The sequence below is a fragment of the Coregonus clupeaformis genome, unplaced genomic scaffold, assembly GCF_020615455.1.
Source record: "Coregonus clupeaformis isolate EN_2021a unplaced genomic scaffold, ASM2061545v1 scaf1458, whole genome shotgun sequence".
NCBI classification, from domain to species: Eukaryota; Metazoa; Chordata; class Actinopteri; order Salmoniformes; family Salmonidae; genus Coregonus; species Coregonus clupeaformis.
The window spans coordinates 96108-116996 of record NW_025534912.1 but is presented as its reverse complement, the minus strand read 5'-3'; the positions used below and the strand labels follow the sequence as shown (position 1 = coordinate 116996).

General features: G+C 46.5%; 1 protein-coding gene across 1 annotated transcript in view; it reads left to right on the top strand.

Moving 5' to 3' along the window:
• Nucleotides 1-601: 601 nt before the first annotated feature.
• The window catches only part of si:dkey-66a8.7 (PI-PLC X domain-containing protein 1), a 34926-nt gene continuing 14638 nt past the window's right edge, over nt 602-20889 (top strand). The window contains exons 1-4 of the mRNA XM_041840767.2: nt 602-965; nt 1214-1350; nt 14463-14591; nt 15810-15965. Coding sequence (XP_041696701.1) covers nt 842-965; nt 1214-1350; nt 14463-14591; nt 15810-15965 — 546 coding nt within the window. The 5' untranslated portion in view covers nt 602-841. The remainder of the gene's footprint in view (nt 966-1213; nt 1351-14462; nt 14592-15809; nt 15966-20889) is intronic.

Sequence of the window (20889 nt, the reverse complement as noted above, 5' to 3'; positions counted from 1 at the left end):
GTGATCAAAGGTGTTGTAGTGAACGGCTGGGATGGGAACCTGGGTCGCTGGCGTGAAAGGCAATCATCCTTAGCATTGTGCTAATAAGGCTAACCCACTTGGTGGAAATTGTAACGTGATTCATAGCAAGGATTGCTACAGTATTCTAATTCTTACGGTAATTTTGTTCTCTTGGGCTAGTATTACTGTCTGTGTACATAACAGATATGACTGATGACATTACCTGGACTTGAGTGTGATTGTATCAGACCAATTTATGGATCCCACATTTTATAGACCTAAAAGTATTATTTACTACAGGAATATTTGATACGCACAATACTGTAGAATGAAAAGTTGAAATGGCAAATTATAAACACTCGCATAAGTCAATCCATATCTGTATGTTGATGATTTGAAATTACTTTTTCTTCGCCATTTCGTGGAAAATAACTTTTTAGACACTCTGGGGAGTGACAGAGGTGGAGCGACAAGAGAACTGGCGACCTCTTACTAACGGATCTAGAGCCAGTTCTGTTGTTTGGATTAACGCTCAGTTTTAAGGCAAGGCTAGTGACAGCTGATCCAGAGTCAGTCAGAACAAGTAAAGGCTTTTTTTTTTTTTTTTTACGGTCCAGCGCAAACACAATAGCCGATAGGTAAACCAGGAAATGTAACCCACATTCTAGAGATGTAACTATATCGGTTTGAGAGTTTCTGTCTGCAACTGATAGAGGAACCGATGGGAGTTATTTGCGATTAAAAGTGCTGTCATGAGTAGAAAACCACTGGGTTTCGACTTGTGCATGTCAGTGTGGGAACTTCGGTGGACAGCAGCGCACTGACACGGACACATGCATGAATGAATGCGGTGTCAACTGAAGTTCCAATGGATTCTAATGAGGATAACCAGAATTATGAGGACTGGATGTCAAGTCTGCCAGAGGAGCTGTGGGATGTGCCTCTTTCAAGTCTCGCCATACCAGGTAACTTTATACAACTGCATGCAAACTGTAAATGTTCAAATTAATTAATTAAACGTCCACACTGCTCTCTCTTTCACGTTGACAGCTTGCCAATTTGCGATAGGCTTTCTAATCTTCAGTAGCCTAACTCATTTGCCTAAAGAGCCATTCTTCCCATTCTGTAGCCTAATCATGATTACATAACCATCCTTACAATTATAATTTAATTACAAAACAAATTACAGTATTTTTCATTCATCCCTATCTAGGAAGTCATGACGCTATGAGTTACTGCCTGGACATCAACTCTCCTCTGATCCGCTCCGAGTCCGACACCTTTCGAGTCCTGGATGGTCTCTTCTACTGTCTCACCAGACCTGCCATCTACAGGTGGTCTACCACACAGGTACAGGCCTATACAGGTGGTCTACCACACAGGTACAGGCCTGTTGTAAATAAACTAAAACACAAACACAGGTTAGCCCGGAGGCTTTGAATAGACGGAAACTAGCGACTAATGGCTAGCTAGGGTGAGCACAGGATGAACTCTAGAGCCATCTTCTGGTCTGAGACCTAAACTAGCGACTAATGGCTAGCTAGGGTGAGCACAGGATGAACTCTAGAGCCATCTTCTGGTCTGAGACCTAAACTAGCGACTAATGGCTAGCTAGGGTGAGCACAGGATGAACTCTAGAGCCATCTTCTGGTCTGAGACCTAAACTAGCGACTAATGGCTAGCTAGGGTGAGCACAGGATGAACTCTAGAGCCATCTTCTGGTCTGAGACCTAAACTAGCGACTAATGGCTAGCTAGGGTGAGCACAGGATGAACTCTAGAGCCATCTTCTGGTCTGAGACCTAAACTAGCGACTAATGGCTAGCTAGGGTGAGCACAGGATGAACTCTAGAGCCATCTTCTGGTCTGAGACCAAACTAGCGACTAATGGCTAGCTAGGGTGAGCACAGGATGAACTCTAGAGCCATCTTCTGGTCTGAGACCTAAACTAGCGACTAATGGCTAGCTAGGGTGAGCACAGGATGAACTCTAGAGCCATCTTCTGGTCTGAGACCTAAACTAGCGACTAATGGCTAGCTAGGGTGAGCACAGGATGAACTCTAGAGCCATCTTCTGGTCTGAGACCTAAACTAGCGACTAATGGCTAGCTAGGGTGAGCACAGTATGAACTATAGAGCCATCTTCTGGTCTGAGACCTAAATGGACGTGTGTGTTTGTGAGGAACATTAGCTTGAGCAACAATAGCGGAATCGGCGATTTGCCTTCAAAATAAAAGGCCCACATTGAAACTGATAACAATTTTGGAATAATGTCACAACTGGACTCTGGCCCTAATAGAATTTAGGTACAGATTAGAATGACAGGTTGAGTTGGAGTCACAAGAAGTTGAACCGTGTGCCACAGGGTAAGTGGTAAAGTTAAGATGGGGGTTGGTGAACCGTGTGCCACAGGGTAAGCGGTAAAGTTAAGATGGGGGTTGGTGAACCGTGTGCCACAGGGTAAGCGGTAAAGTTAAGATGGGGGTTGGTGAACCGTGTGCCACAGGGTAAGCGGTAAAGTTAAGATGGGGGTTGGTGAACCGTGTGCCACAGGGTAAGCGGTAAAGTTAAGATGGGGGTTGGTGAACCGTGTGCCACGGGGTAAGCGGTAAAGTTAAGATGGGGGTTGGTTGAGACATACAGGGCTGAGAGTAGGTTGCCACAGAGTTGTGGTGGCATCGTTCTCACACCACTCACTTCCTCTCGCTGGACAAACTTATCACGCGGTGGTTTATAACTTAAAGTATCTGTGACACAGTCTGCCTGCCTGTCTGTCTTCTCAAGCCTAGGAGTCCAGTAAACCATGCATACATCATTTGGACTTCTGCTAATTTAAGACTTCCTTAAGACCAGGCAAGAGAGAAACTGTACTCTCCTGCCCAGGTGGAATGGCCAGTTGTTTTGGGATTTTCTCACCCTCCTTGTCTCTCTCTCTCTCTCTCTCTCTCACACACACACTCCCCCTCTCCTTCCCTCTCTTCTCTCTCTCTCTCTCTCTCTCTCCATCTCTACTCCCTCCATTTCGGCCCTTCCCTCCCTCTGTCCCTGCTCTGGTTTTCACGAGGCCCTCCCGTGGTTCCCGGAGGAGTTGCAGGGATTTCCTTTTTCTTTTGTAACGCGAGCGTGGCAGAAAGCCCTCCCTGCTGGGGACTCACTGCTGCTAAAATAAACGTTTTTGTGTTTCGAAGGGGACAGTGGTTGGGATGGGAGGAGGGTGTGTGTTGCGGGTAGTGCTGAGCGATTAACCCAAATGTTGGTAATTTTTTGTCTTTTAAACAACTAATTGACCGATTTTTAAATAATTTGAAATCCATTTCAATCTAATTTTTTGTGTGAGCTCAATGCCACATTGCACGGTTCCTCTAGAAATAAATCAGATCCAGCCTGAACTGTGAGATGTAGTATGGAGTTGTAGTTTCCAACAGGCCAATATTCTACATAGTTAAGCCATAAAACGTGGTAATTAACTACAATGGACCATAATCCATTGCGCATCTACTTGTCCGGTCCGTGTTTCTTTTATGACTGCTATGGAAGAGAGAAGAATGCGAGGGGATATAGAGAGCAGCTGCTGCTTGGCGATGTATCTCTACCAGAAAATACATGTTCTAAGTGATTGATAGTTGGTATTCAGCAGTCAGAAAAGTCTGCCTTATTTACTTTGAAGAACTACTAAAATAGTGATTTAGTCAGACAGCAGCTCTATAGAGATGAGATGATGACTTGGAATAAAATAATAAAGTCATCAAATAAAACAAATGTCATTTACACAACAACTGAAATATTTTATTAAAGTGAATAAATGATGGTTAATAAGTGATCTGCAGGATTTGTATTTATTATGGATCCCCATTAGTTCCTGCCAAGGCAGCAGCTACTCTTCCTGGGGTTTATTATGGATCCCCATTAGTTCCTGCCAAGGCAGCAGCTACTCTTCCTGGGGTTTATTATGGATCCCCATTAGTTCCTGCCAAGGCAGCAGCTACTCTTCCTGGGGTTTATTATGGATCCCCATTAGTTCCTGCCAAGGCAGCAGCTACTCTTCCTGGGGTTTATTATGGATCCCCATTAGTTCCTGCCAAGGCAGCAGCTACTCTTCCTGGGGTTTATTATGGATCCCCATTAGTTCCTGCCAAGGCAGCAGCTACTCTTCCTGGGGTTTATTATGGATCCCCATTAGTTCCTGCCAAGGCAGCAGCTACTCTTCCTGGGGTTTATTATGGATCCCCATTAGATCCTGCCAAGGCAGCAGCTACTCTTCCTGGGGTTTATTATGGATCCCCATTAGTTCCTGCCAAGGCAGCAGCTACTCTTCCTGGGGTTTATTAAGGATCCCCATTAGTTCCTGCCAAGGCAGCAGCTACTCTTCCTGGGGTTTATTATGGATCCCCATTAGTTCCTGCCAAGGCAGCAGCTACTCTTCCTGGGGTTTATTATGGATCCCCATTAGTTCCTGCCAAGGCAGCAGCTACTCTTCCTGGGGTTTATTATGGATCCCCATTAGTTCCTGCCAAGGCAGCAGCTACTCTTCCTGGGGTTTATTACGGATCCCCATTAGTTCCTGCCAAGGCAGCAGCTACTCTTCCTGGGGTTTATTATGGATCCCCATTAGTTCCTGCCAAGGCAGCAGCTACTCTTCCTGGGGTTTATTACGGATCCCCATTAGTTCCTGCCAAGGTAGCAGCTACTCTTCCTGGGGTTTATTATGGATCCCCATTAGTTCCTGCCAAGGCAGCAGCTACTCTTCCTGGGGTTTATTATGGATCCCCATTAGTTCCTGCCAAGGCAGCAGCTACTCTTCCTGGGGTTTATTACGGATCCCCATTAGTTCCTGCCAAGGTAGCAGCTACTCTTCCTGGGGTTTATTATGGATCCCCATTAGTTCCTGCCAAGGCAGCGCTACTCTTCCTGGGGTTTATTATGGATCCCCATTAGTTCCTGCCAAGGCAGCAGCTACTCTTCCTGGGGTTTATTATGGATCCCCATTAGTTCCTGCCAAGGCAGCAGCTACTCTTCCTGGGGTTTATTACGGATCCCCATTAGTTCCTGCCAAGGCAGCAGCTACTCTTCCTGGGGTTTATTATGGATCCCCATTAGTTCCTGCCAAGGCAGCAGCTACTCTTCCTGGGGTCCAGCATCATTAAGGCAGGTATATACAATTTAAAATATTACATGACATTACATTTCATAACATAACTCCACTACCACATATCTACAACACATTAAGTGTGTTCCCTCAGGCCACTACTCTACTACCACATATCTACAACACAACATCCATGTGTATAGTGTGTGTCTGTGCCTGTGTGTGTTTCTTCAGTCTTCACAGTAATGGACTGTCACTACCATCATGGGACTTGTATTCATTGTTTAATTCTGTGTTATTACAGTATCCAACCCACATAATGCATAGTGCATTTAATGAAAAAAAAATACTTTCCGAATGCACATCTTGTTTTCATTAGTCCTGACAGTCATGGAGTAGGAACACTAAACACATACAGTATATGCTCCATTACTTTGCTCGCCATGTCAGTAAACCTGTGGCTATGTATCTGGGATATTGGTGAATCTAGAAACTACCTCAGTGACACTCACAGAACACAACTGTGCAAACTCATCCCATTTTATTGACCCAAGATCCATAGGTAGGGCTGTACAGGGCAATATTACACTGAGGATATGGCAAGTGTCTTCACTGACATTTTCAACATGTCCCTGACTGAGTCTGTAATACCAACATGTTTCAAGCAGACCACCATAGTCCCTGGGCCCAAGAACACTAAGGTAACCTGCCTAAATGACTACACTCACGTCTGTAGCCATGAAGTGCTTTGAAAGGCTGGTCATGGCTCACATCAACACCATTATCCCAGAAACCCTAGACCCACTCCAATTTGCATACCGCCCCAACAGATCCACAGATGATGCAATCTCTATTGCACTCCACACTGCCCTTTGCCACCTGGACAAGAGGAACACCTACATGAGAATGCTATTCATTGACTACAGCTCAACATTCAACACCATAGTGCCCACAAAGCTCATCACTAAGCTAAGGACCCTGGGACTAAACACCTCCCTCTGCAACTGGATCCTGGACTTCCTGATGGGCCGCCCCCAGGTGGTAAGGGTAGGTAAAAACACATCTGTCACGCTGATCCTCAGCACGACTCCAACACCATCATTAAGTTTGCCGACGACACAACAGTGGTAGGCCTGATCACCGACAACGATGAGACAGCCTATAGGGAGGAGGTCAGAGACCTGGCCGTGTGGTGCCAGGACAACAACCTCTCCCTCAATGTGATCAAGACAAAGGAGTTGATTGTGGACTACAGGAGAAAAAAAGAGGACTGAGCACGCACCCATTATCATCGACGGGGCTGTAGTGGAACAGGTTGAGAGCTTCAAGTTTCTTGGTGTCCACATCACCAACAAACTATCATGGTCCAAACACACCAAGACGTGAAGAGGGCAGATCCTCAAAAAGTTATACAGCTGCACCATCGAGATCATCCTGACTGGTTGCATCACCGCCTGGTATGGCAACTGCTCGGCCCCCGACTGCAAGGCACTACAGAGGGTAGTGCGTACGGCCCAGTACATCACTGGAGCCAAGCTTCCTGCCATCCAGGACATAGACTGTTCTCTCTGCTACCGCACGGCAAGCGGTACCGGAGCGCCAAGTCTAGGTCCAAAAGGCTTCTTAACAGCTTCTACCCCCAAGCCATAAGACTCCTGAACAGCTAATCATGGCTACCCAGACTATTTGCATTGCCACCCCACCCCCCTCTTTTACGCTGCTGCTACTCTGTTAATTATTTATGCATAGTCACTTTAACTCTACCCACATGTACATATTACCTCAATTACCTCGACTAACCGGTGCCCCCGCACATTGATTCTGTACCGGTACCCTGTATATATAGCCTCCCTACTGTTATTTTATTTTACTGCTGCTCTTTAATTATTTGCTATTTTCAATTTTTTACTTGTCTATTTTTTCTTTTCTTAAAACTGCATTGTTGGTTAAGGGCTTGTAAGGAAGCATTTCACTATAATGTCTACACCTGTTGTATTCGGCGCATGTGGCAAATAACATTTGATTTAAATAAAAAATAAATAAATATGCCATTTAGCAGACGCTTTTATCCAAAGCGACTTACAGTGATGCGTGCATACATATATTTTTTTTTGTGTATGGGTGGTCCCGGGGATCGAACCCACTACCTTGGCGTTACAAGCGCCGTGCTCTACCAGCTGAGCTACAGAGGATTTGATACCAAACATTCAGAACACCTTCCTAATATTGAGTTGCACCTCCTTTTGCCTTCAGAACAGCCTCAATTCGTCAAGGTGTCAAAAGCGTTCCACAGGGATGCTGGCCCATGTTGACTCCAATGCTTCCCACAGTTGTGTCAAGTTGGCTGGATGTCCTTTGGGTGGTGGACCATTCTTGATACACACGGGACACTGTTGAGCATGAAAAACCCAGCAGCGTTGCAGTTCATGACACAAACCGGTGCGCCTGGCACCTACTACCATTCCCCGTTCAAAGGCACTTAAATCTTTTGTCTTGCCCATTCACCCTCTGAATGGCACACATACACAATCCATGTCTCAAGGCTTAAAAATCCTTATTTAACCTGTCTCCTCCCCTTCATCTACACCAGGGATGGGCAACTGGCATGGCCCCCAGGTAGCGGCGTGGATCAGAAAACCAGTCAGTATCTGGTGTAACCACCATTTGCCTCATGCAACGGACACATCTCCTTCACATAGAGTTGATCAGGCTGTTGTGGCCTGTGGAATGTTGTCCCACTCTTCTACACTGGCTGTGCGAAGTTGCTGGATATTGGCGGGAACTGGAACACGCTGTCGTCCTGGGCTGGCGTGGTTACATGTGGTCTGCGGTTGTGAGGCCAGTTGGACGTCCTGCCAAATACTCTAAAACAACGGAGGCAGCTTATGGTAGAGAAATGAACATTAAAGTCTCTGGCAACAGCTCTGGTGGACATTCCTGCAGTCAGCATGCCAATTGCACACTCCCTGAAAACTTGAGACATCTGTGGCATTGTGTTGTGCGACAAAACTGCACATTTTAGAGTGGCCTTTTATCGTCCCCAGCACAAGGTGCACCTGTGTAATGATCATGCTGTTTAATCAGCTTCTTGATATGCCACACCTGTCAGGTGGATGGATTATCTTGGCAAAGAGAAATGCTCACTAACAGGGATGTAAACAAATTTGTGCACAACATTTGAGAGAAATAAGCTTTTTGTGCGTATGGAACATTGCTGGGCTCTTTTATTTCAGCTCATGAAACATTGGACAAACACTTTACATGTTGCGTTTATATTTTTATTCAGTGTATATATAAACATTTTCTTTAGGAACTCAGTCGGGGTCTCAATTTACTGTTGAGAGTTATGTGGTTGTGCATCTGCAGTCACTTAATTAGCCCATGTCAGCAATTTTATTTTTGATTGGTAAGTTAGTATTGCAGCCAGCTATCTAAACTTGTAGTAATCGTGGTCGAATTACCGACCGGGGTGGGGCCCTTTGATCATTGGTACCTCCTGCATGCTGACCCGGTAGCGACGAACCTTCAGATTCTACTGCTCATCAGTGACCAACAACTTGGCTTTGAGCCAATCAGAGAGTACGAACCCCCACGTGGGGGGAGCCAACAAAAAAAAGGGACAAAGAGGGCATTTTGTCCGTACACCGACGGATGAGCCAGTCACACTTCAAATGCAATGTAAACTATGGGATTGTAAATGCACACTGAATTCTTCCTCCAAGCTAGCATTATGATTAAATTACAATGGATTAGCTAGTTTCCATGAAACAGCTGCCTGTGTTAGTTGCCGAGTTAGTGCAGTGTCCTTAGCTAGTTAGCTTTGTTGTGCTAGCTAGCTAAACATTTAGCTAAGGTCTGGCATTGGCAGTATGGGATTATGGAGAGTAAATTAAATTGTTTCTTCGTCATTTTGCTAGGTAGTTAACTAGCTGTGGCCATCTGGCTTGTATCAACAAGGGCTTTCTACAAATAGCAACATTAGTGCAGATAGCTGGGAATCTAGACCATAAGTAATACGCACGGATATGCATTGCCAAACAACGCTACTGCCACCTTCTGGTTTGGAGTATTTTAACAAGGCTGAGTGGCTGACGACTTCCAAGGTCTTTGCTGTGTGAACACAAAAGAGATTGACTGCCCACACTGTTCAGAGGTGCTAAGTACTGTCGGCAGTCCTACCGGTGTCTGAGCAGCAGAAACATCGCTAGACCAACACACTCTCCTCTCCGACCAACACTCTCTCCTCTCCAGACCAACACTCTCTCCTCTCCAGACCAACACTCTCTCCTCTCCAGACCAACACACTCTCCTCTCCAGACCAACTCTCTCCTCTCCAGACCAACTCTCTCCTCTCCAGACCAACACTCTCTCCTCTCCAGACCAACACACTCTCCTCTCCAGACCAACACTCTCATCTCCAGACCAACACTCTCTCCTCTCCAGACCAACACACTCTCCTCTCCAGACCAACACTCTCTCCTCTCCAGACCAACACACTCTCCTCTCCGACCAACACTCTCTCCTCTCCAGACCAACACTCTCTCCTCTCCAGACCAACACTCTCTCCTCTCCAGACCAACACTCTCTCCTCTCCAGACCAACACACTCTCCTCTCCGACCAACACTCTCTCCTCTCCAGACCAACACTCTCTCCTCTCCAGACCAACACTCTCTCCTCTCCAGACCAACACACTCTCCTCTCCAGACCAACACTCTCTCATCTCCAGACCAACACTCTCTCCTCTCCAGACCAACACACTCTCCTCTCTAGACCAAAACTCTCTCCTCTCCAGACCAACACACTCTCCTCTCCGACCAACACTCTCTCTCTCCAGACCAACACTCTCTCCTCTCCAGACCAACACACTCTCCTCTCCAGACCAACACTCTCTCATCTCCAGACCAACACTCTCTCCTCTCCAGACCAACACACTCTCCTCTCTAGACCAAAACTCTCTCCTCTCCAGACCAACACACTCTCCTCTCCGACCAACACTCTCTCCTCTCCAGACCAACACTCTCTCCTCTCCAGACCAACACACTCTCCTCTCCAGACCAACACTCTCTCATCTCCAGACCAACACTCTCTCCTCTCCAGACCAACACACTCTCCTCTCCAGACCAACACTCTCTCCTCTCCAGACCAACACTCTCTCCTCTCCAGACCAACACTCTCTCCTCTCCAGACCAACACTCTCTCATCTCCAGACCAACACTCTCTCCTCTCCAGACCAACACACTCTCCTCTCCAGACCAACTCTCTCCTCTCCAGACCAACTCTCTCCTCTCCAGACCAACACACTCTCCTCTCCAGACCAACACACTCTCCTCTCCAGACCAACACACTCTCCTCTCCGACCAACACACTCTCCTCTCCGACCAACACTCTCTCCTCTCCAGACCAACACTCTCTCCTCTCCAGACCAACACACTCTCCTCTCCAGACCAACACTCTCTCATCTCCAGACCAACACTCTCTCCTCTCCAGACCAACACACTCTCCTCTCCAGACCAACACACTCTCCTCTCCAGACCAACACACTCTCCTCTCCAGACCAACACTCTCTCATCTCCAGACCAACACTCTCTCCTCTCCAGACCAACACACTCTCCTCTCCAGACCAACACACTCTCCTCTCCAGACCAACACACTCTCCTCTCCAGACCAACACACTCTCCTCTCCAGACCAACTCTCTCCTCTCCAGACCAACTCTCTCCTCTCCAGACCAACACACTCTCCTCTCCAGACCAACTCTCTCCTCTCCAGACCAACTCTCTCCCTCTCCAGACCAACACACTCTCCTCTCCAGACCAACTCTCTCCTCTCCAGACCAACACTCTCTCCTCTTCAGACCAACACTCTCTCCTCTACAGCACTCTCCAACACTATCTCCTCTCCAACACTCTCCAACACTCTCTCCTCTCCAGACCAACTCTCTCCTCTCCAGACCAACTCTCTCCTCTCCAGACCAACACTCTCCTCTCCAGACCAACTCTCTCCCTCTCCAGACCAACACACTCTCCTCTCCAGACCAACTCTCTCCTCTCCAGACCAACTCTCTCCTCTTCAGACCAACACTCTCTCCTCTCCAGCACTCTCCAACACTCTCTCCTCTCCAGCACTCTCCAAAACTCTCTCCTCTCCAGACCAACTCTCTCCTCTCCAGACCAACAGTCTCCCTCTCCAGACCAACTCTCTCCTCTCCAGACCAACTCTCTCCTCTCCAGACCAACTCTCTCCTCTCCAGACCAACACTCTCTCCTCTCCAGACCAACACTCTCCTCTCCAGACCAACACTCTCCTCTCCAGACCAACACTCTCCTCTCCAGACCAACACTCTCCTCTCCAGACCAACTCTCTCCTCTCCAGACCAACTCTCTCCTCTCCAGACCAACTCTCTCCTCTTCAGACCAACACTCTCTCCTCTCCAGCACTCTCCAACACTCTCTCCTCTCCAAAACTCCCCAACACTCTCTCCTCTCCAGACCAACACTCTCCTCTCCAGACCAACACTCTCTCCTCTTCAGACCAACACTCTCTCCTCTACAGCACTCTCCAACACTATCTCCTCTCCAACACTCTCCAACACTCTCTCCTCTCCAGACCAACTCTCTCCTCTCCCAGACCAACTCTCTCCTCTCCAGACCAACACTCTCCTCTCCAGACCAACTCTCTCCCTCTCCAGACCAACACACTCTCCTCTCCAGACCAACTCTCTCCTCTCCAGACCAACTCTCTCCTCTTCAGACCAACACTCTCTCCTCTCCAGCACTCTCCAACACTCTCTCCTCTCCAGCACTCTCCAAAACTCTCTCCTCTCCAGACCAACTCTCTCCTCTCCAGACCAACAGTCTCCCTCTCCAGACCAACTCTCTCCTCTCCAGACCAACTCTCTCCTCTCCAGACCAACTCTCTCCTCTCCAGACCAACACTCTCTCCTCTCCAGACCAACACTCTCCTCTCCAGACCAACACTCTCCTCTCCAGACCAACACTCTCCTCTCCAGACCAACACTCTCCTCTCCAGACCAACTCTCTCCTCTCCAGACCAACTCTCTCCTCTCCAGACCAACTCTCTCCTCTTCAGACCAACACTCTCTCCTCTCCAGCACTCTCCAACACTCTCTCCTCTCCAAAACTCCCCAACACTCTCTCCTCTCCAGACCAACACTCTCCTCTCCAGACCAACACTCTCTCCTCTTCAGACCAACTCTCTCCTCTCCAGACCAACACTCTCCTCTCCAGACCAACACTCTCTCCTCTCCAGACCAACACTCTCTCCTCTCTAGACCAAAACTCTCTCCTCTCCAGACCAACACACTCTCCCTCTCCAGACCAACACTCTCTCCTCTCCAGACCAACACTCTCTCCTCTCCAGACCAACACTCTCTCCTCTCCAGACCAACAATCTCTCCTCTCCAGACCAACACTCTCTCCTCTCCAGACCAAGACTCTCCTCTCCAGACCAACACACTCTCCTCTCCAGACCAACACTCTCTCCTCTCCAGACCAACTCTCTCCCTCTCCAGACCAACACACTCTCCTCTCCAGACCAACACACTCTCCCTCTCCAGACCAACACTCTCTCCTCTCCAGACCAACACTCTCCCTCTCCAGACCAACACACTCTCCTCTCCAGACCAACACTCTCTCCTCTCCAGACCAACACACTCTCCTCTCCAGACCAACACTCTCCCTCTCCAGACCAACACTCTCTCCTCTCCAGACCAACACTCTCCCTCTCCAGACCAACACACTCTCCTCTCCAGACCAACACTCTCTCCTCTCCAGACCAACTCTCTCCTCTCCAGACCAACACTCTCCTCTCCAGACCAACTCTCTCCTCTCCAGACCAACACTCTCCTCTCCAGACCAACACTCTCCTCTCCAGACCAACTCTCTCCTCTCCAGACCAACACTCTCCCTCTCCAGACCAACACTCTCCCTCTCCAGACCAACACTCTCCTCTTCAGACCAACACTCTCTCCTCTCCAGCACTCTCCAACACTCTCTCCTCTCCAGACCAACACTCTCCTCTCCAGACCAACTCTCTCCTCTCCAGACCAACACTCTCCTCTCCAGACCAACTCTCTCCTCTCCAGACCAACACTCTCCCTCTCCAGACCAACACTCTCCCTCTCCAGACCAACACTCTCCTCTCCAGACCAACTCTCTCCTCTCCAGACCAACTCTCTCCTCTCCAGACCAACTCTCTCCTCTCCAGACCAACACACTCTCCTCTCCAGACCAACTCTCTCCTCTCCAGACCAACTCTCTCCTCTCCAGACCAACACACTCTCCTCTCCAGACCAACTCTCTCCTCTCCAGACCAACACACTCTCCTCTCCAGACCAACACACTCTCCTCTCCAGACCAACACACTCTCCTCTCCAGACCAACTCTCTCCTCTCCAGACCAACACTCTCTCCTCTCCAGACCAACACTCTCTCCTCTCCAGACCAACACTCTCTCATCTCCAGACCAACACTCTCTCCTCTCCAGACCAACACTCTCTCCTCTCCAGACCAACTCTCTCTCCTCTCCAGACCAACACTCTCTCCTCTCCAGACCAACACTCTCTCCTCTCCAGACCAACTCTCTCCTCTCCAGACCAACACTCTCTCCTCTCCAGACCAACTCTCTCCTCTCCAGACTAACTCTCTCCTCTCCAGACCAACTCTCTCCTCTCCAGACCAACTCGCTCCTCTCCAGACCAACACTCTCCTCTCCAGACCTACTCTCTCCTCTCCAGACCAAAACTATTTCCTCTCCAGACCAAAACTCTCTCCTCTCCAGACCAACACTCTCCTCTCCAGACCAACTCTCTCCTCTCCAGACCAACTCTCTCCTCTCCAGACCAACAGTCTCCCTCTCCAGACCAACTCTCTCCTCTCCAGACCAACTCTCTCCTCTCCAGACCAACTCTCTCCTCTCCAGACCAACTCTCTCCTCTTCAGACCAACACTCTCTCCTCTCCAGCACTCTCCAACACTCTCTCCTTTCCAGCACTCTCCAACACTCTCTCCTCTCCAGACCAACACTCTCCTCTCCAGACCAACACTCTCCTCTCCAGACCAACACTCTCTCCTCTCTTGCAAGATGCACAATTAAAGGGGAATTACTCAAAAAAATCTAAATTTTAGTATTTTTTCCCAGACCAAAAAAATGGTCTTCTGGTGTGATTTAAGCGTTGAAATGGAGTCAGAACATCAATTGTCGTTGTTTCTATATGAATAATTGTACTATTGAGAGTAAAAAACTGAAACAAATCCTAAACCAAGAAAAAGAAAACGGAATTCAGGAATTCAGTTTAAATACTACGTTTTGTCTTTCTTCCTGCCATAAAATAATGTGTTTTCTTTTTTCCCTTCAAACAGGAGAAAGATATTGTGGAGCAGCTTTCAAAGGGGATTCGATACTTCGACCTCAGAATCGCCCACAAACCGTACGACCCGTCCAACGAACTGTATTTTACACACGTCATTTACACTCATCTGACAGTGATGGTGAGTAGAAGGAATACTAGGTCTACCTGCTTTATAGGAAACCAGCCTAAACAAAGTGCTTTATAGGAAACCAGCCTAAACAAAGTGCTTTATAGGAAACCAGCCTAAACAAAGTGCTTTATAGGAAACCAGCCTAAACAAAGTGCTTTATAGGAAACCAGCCTAAACAAAGTGCTTTATAGGAAACCAGTCTAAACAAAGTGCTTTATAGGAAACCAGCCTAAACAAAGTGCTTTATAGGAACCCAGCCTAAACAAAGTGCTTTATAGGAAACCAGCCTAAACAAAGTGCTTTATAGGAAACCAGCCTAAACAAAGTGCTTTATAGGAAACCAGCCTAAACAAAGTGCTTTATAGGAAACCAGCCTAAACAAAGTGCGTTATAGGAACCCAGCCTAAACAAAGTGCTTTATAGGAAACCAGCCTAAACAAAGTGCTTTATAGGAACCCAGCCTAAACAAAGTGCTTTATAGGAACCCAGCCTAAACAAAGTGCTTTATAGGAACCCAGCCTAAACAAAGTGCTTTATAGGAAACCAGTCTAAACAAAGTGCTTTATAGGAAACCAGCCTAAACAAAGTGCTTTATAGGAAACCAGCCTAAACAAAGTGCTTTATAGGAACCCAGCCTAAATCTTTGAAGCTGGAGACTCTTATCTCCCTCACTAACTTTAAGCATCAGTTGTCAGAGCACCTTACCGATCCCTGCACCTGTACACAGCCCATCTGTAATTAGCCCACCCAACTACCTCATCCCCATATTGTTATTTATTTTGCTCATTTGCACCCCAGTATCTCTATTTGCACATCATTTTCTGCACATCTATCATTCCAGTGTTAATACTAAATTGTAATTATTTTGCACTATGGCCTATTTATTGCCTTACCTCCATAACTTACTACATTTGCACACACTGTATATATATTTTCTATTGTGTTATTGACTGTACGTTTTGTTTACCCCATATGTAACTCTGTGTTGTTGTTTTTATCGCACTGCTTTGCTTTATCTTGGCCAGGTCGCAGTTGTAAATGAGAACTTGTTCTCAACTGGCTTACCTGGTTAAATAAAGGTGAAATAAATAAATAAATAAATAAATAAAATAAAAACCCCAAAGACCAAGTAGAAACAGAAGAGAGAAGATCTCTCTAAAAAGAATACGCAATATTGGGAGGATCATTTCTCATATATTTAGTATTTCCTGTCTGGTGGCTGTACAGGAAACTCTGAGGGCCGCAGCCTTGTGGCTGGAGTCCCACTCCAAGGAGGTTGTCATCCTAGCATGCAGTCACTTTGAAGGACTCGACGAAAAACTACATGAACATTTCATTTTCTCACTGAAGAAAATCTTTGGGTCTAAACTCTGTCCTTGCAAGGTAAGCTTCGTTATTTCTATTACTGTAGTCAATAGCTGAAAAGACTGATGCAGTTACAACATTTTTGCTAATAATTACCAGTAGGTCTCTATAGAATTGGATTGCTTTATTGAAAATACTGTATTTCTTCAGTAAATGAAGTTAATGTTCATGTTCAGCATGAGAGAAGGCTTCACTAGCTGCCCAATACTACCTACACATATCACTAGCTGCCCAATACTACCTACACATATCACTAGCTGCCCAATACTACATACACATATCACTAGCTGCCCAATACTACCTACACATATCACTAGCTGCCCAATACTACCTACACATATCACTAGCTGCCCAGTATTACCTACACATATCACTAGCTGCCCAATACTACCTACACATATCACTAGCTGCCCAATACTACCTACACATATCACTAGCTGCCCAATACTACCTACACATATCACTAGCTGCCCAATACTACCTACACATATCACTAGCTGCCCAGAACTACCTACACATATCACTAGCTGCCCAATACTACCTACACATATCACTAGCTGCCCAGTACTACCTACACATATCACTAGCTGCCCAATACTACCTACACATATCACTAGCTGCCCAATACTACCTACACATATCACTAGCTGCCCAGTATTACCTACACATATCACTAGCTGCCCAATACTACCTACACATATCACTAGCTGCCCAATACTACCTACACATATCACTAGCTGCCCAATACTACCTACACATATCACTAGCTGCCCAATACTACCTACACATATCACTAGCTGCCCAATACTACCTACACATATCACTAGCTGCCCAATACTACCTGCACATATCACTAGCTGCCCAATACTACCTACACATATCACTAGCTGCCCAGTACTACCTACACATATCACTAGCTGCCCAATACTACATACACATATCACTAGCTGCCCAATACTACCTACACATATCACTAGCTGCCCAATACTACCTACACATATCACTAGCTGCCCAGTACTACCTACACATATCACTAGCTGCCCAGTATTACCTACACATATCACTAGCTGCCCAATACGACCTACACATATCACTAGCTGCCCAATACGACCTACACATATCACTAGCTGCCCAGTACTACCTACACATATCACTAGCTGCCCAGTACTACCTACACATATCACTAGCTGCCCAGTATTACCTACACATATCACTAGCTGCCCAATACTACCTACACATATCACTAGCTGCCCAGTATTACCTACACATATCACTAGCTGCCCAGTACTACCTACACATATCACTAGCTGCCCAATACTACCTACACATATCACTAGCTGCCCAATACTACCTACACATATCACTAGCTGCCCAGTATTACCTACACATATCACTAGCTGCCCAATAATACCTACACATATCACTAGCTGCCCAATACTACCTACACATATCACTAGCTGCCCAATACTACCTACACATATCACTAGCTGCCCAGTACTACCTACACATATCACTAGCTGCCCAGTACTACCTACACATATCACTAGCTGCCCAGTACTACCTACACATATCACTAGCTGCCCAATACTACCTACACATATCACTAGCTGCCCAATACTACCTACACATATCACTAGCTGCCCAATACTACCTACACATATCACTAGCTGCCCAATACTACCTACACATATCACTAGCTGCCCAATACTACCTACACATATCACTAGCTGCCCAATACTACCTACACATATCACTAGCTGCCCAATACTACCTACACATATCACTAGCTGCCCAGTACTACCTACACATATCACTAGCTGCCCAGTACTACCTACACATATCACTAGCTGCCCAATACTACCTACACATATCACTAGCTGCCCAATACTACCTACACATATCACTAGCTGCCCAATACTACCTACACATATCACTAGCTGCCCAATACTACCTACACATATCACTAGCTGCCCAATACTACTACACATATCACTAGCTGCCCAATACTACCTACACATATCACTAGCTGCCCAATACTACCTACACATATCACTAGCTGCCCAATACTACCTACACATATCACTAGCTGCCCAATACTACCTACACATATCACTAGCTGCCCAATACTACCTACACATATCACTAGCTGCCCAATACTACCTACACATATCACTAGCTGCCCAGTACTACCTACACATATCACTAGCTGCCCAGTACTACCTACACATATCACTAGCTGCCCAATACTACCTACACATATCACTAGCTGCCCAATACTACCTACACATATCACTAGCTGCCCAATACTACCTACACATATCACTAGCTGCCCAATACTACCTACACATATCACTAGCTGCCCAATACTACCTACACATATCACTAGCTGCCCAATACTACCTACACATATCACTAGCTGCCCAGTACTACCTACACATATCACTAGCTGCCCAATACTACCTACACATATCACTAGCTGCCCAGTACTACCTACACATATCACTAGCTGCCCAATACTACCTACACATATCACTAGCTGCCCAGTACTACCTACACATATCACTAGCTGCCCAGTACTACCTACACATATCACTAGCTGCCCAGTACTACCTACACATATCACTAGCTGCCCAATACTACCTACACATATCACTAGCTGCCCAATACTACCTACACATATCACTAGCTGCCCAATACTACCTACACATATCACTAGCTGCCCAATACTACCTACACATATCACTAGCTGCCCAATACTACCTACACATATCACTAGCTGCCCAGTACTACCTACACATATTACTAGCTGCCCAATACTACCTACACATATCACTAGCTGCCCAGTACTACCTACACATATCACTAGCTGCCCAATACTACCTACACATATCACTAGCTGCCCAGTACTACCTACACATATCACTAGCTGCCCAATACTACCTACACATATCACTAGCTGCCCAATACTACCTAACACATATCACTAGCTGCCCAATACTACCTACACATATCACTAGCTGCCCAATACTACCTACACATATCACTAGCTGCCCAATACTACCTACACATATCACTAGCTGCCCAGTACTACCTACACATATCACTAGCTGCCCAGTACTACCTACACATATCACTAGCTGCCCAATACTACCTACACATATCACTAGCTGCCCAATACTACCTACACATATCACTAGCTGCCCAGTACTACCTACACATATCACTAGCTGCCCAGTACTACCTACACATATCACTAGCTGCCCAATACTACCTACACATATCACTAGCTGCCCAATACTACCTACACATATCACTAGCTGCCCAGTACTACCTACACATATCACTAGCTGCCCAGTACTACCTACACATATCACTAGCTGCCCAATACTACCTGCAATATCACTAGCTGCCCAGTACTACCTACACATATCACTAGCTGCCCAATACTACCACACATATCACTAGCTGCCCAGTACTACCTACACATATCACTAGCTGCCCAATACTACCTACACATATCACTAGCTGCCCAATACTACCTACACATATCACTAGCTGCCCAATACTACCTACACATATCACTAGCTGCCCAATACTACCTACACATATCACTAGCTGCCCAGTACTACCTACACATATCACTAGCTGCCCAATACTACCTACACATATCACTAGCTGCCCAATACTACCTACACATATCACTAGCTGCCCAGTACTACCTACACATATCACTAGCTGCCCAGTACTACCTACACATATCACTAGCTGCCCAATACTACCTACACATATCACTAGCTGCCCAATACTACCTACACATATCACTAGCTGCCCAATACTACCTACACATATCACTAGCTGCCCAGTACTACCCACATATCACTAGCTGCCCAATACTACCTACACATATCACTAGCTGCCCAGTACTACCTACACATATCACTAGCTGCCCAATACTACCTACACATATCACTAGCTGCCCAATACTACCTACACATATCACTAGCTGCCCAATACTACCTACACATATCACTAGCTGCCCAGTACTACCTACACATATCACTAGCTGCCCAGTACTACCTACACATATCACTAGCTGCCCAATACTACCTACACATATCACTAGCTGCCCAATACTACCTACACATATCACTAGCTGCCCAATACTACCTACACATATCACTAGCTGCCCAATACTACCCTACACATATCACTAGCTGCCCAATACTACCTACACATATCACTAGCTGCCCAGTACTACCTACACATATCACTAGCTGCCCAATACTACCTACACATATCACTAGCTGCCCAATACTACCTACACATATCACTAGCTGCCCAGTACTACCTACACATATCACTAGCTGCCCAATACTACCTACACATATCACTAGCTGCCCAATACTACCTACACATATCACTAGCTGCCCAGTACTACCTACACATATCACTAGCTGCCCAATACTACCTACACATATCACTAGCTGCCCAGTACTACCTACACATATCACTAGCTGCCCAATACTACCTACATATCACTAGCTGCCCAATACTACCTACACATATCACTAGCTGCCCAATACTACCTACACATATCACTAGCTGCCCAGTACTACCTACACATATCACTAGCTGCCCAATACTACCTACACATATCACTAGCTGCCCAGTACTACCTACACATATCACTAGCTGCCCAGTACTACCTACATATCACTAGCTGCCCAATACTACCTACACATATCACTAGCTGCCCAGTACACCTACACATATCACTAGCTGCCCAGTACTACCTACACATATCACTAGCTGCCCAATACTACCTACACATATCACTAGCTGCCCAGTACTACCACACATATCACTAGCTGCCCAGTACTACCTACACATATCACTAGCTGCCCAATACTACCTACACATATCACTAGCTGCCCAGTACTAC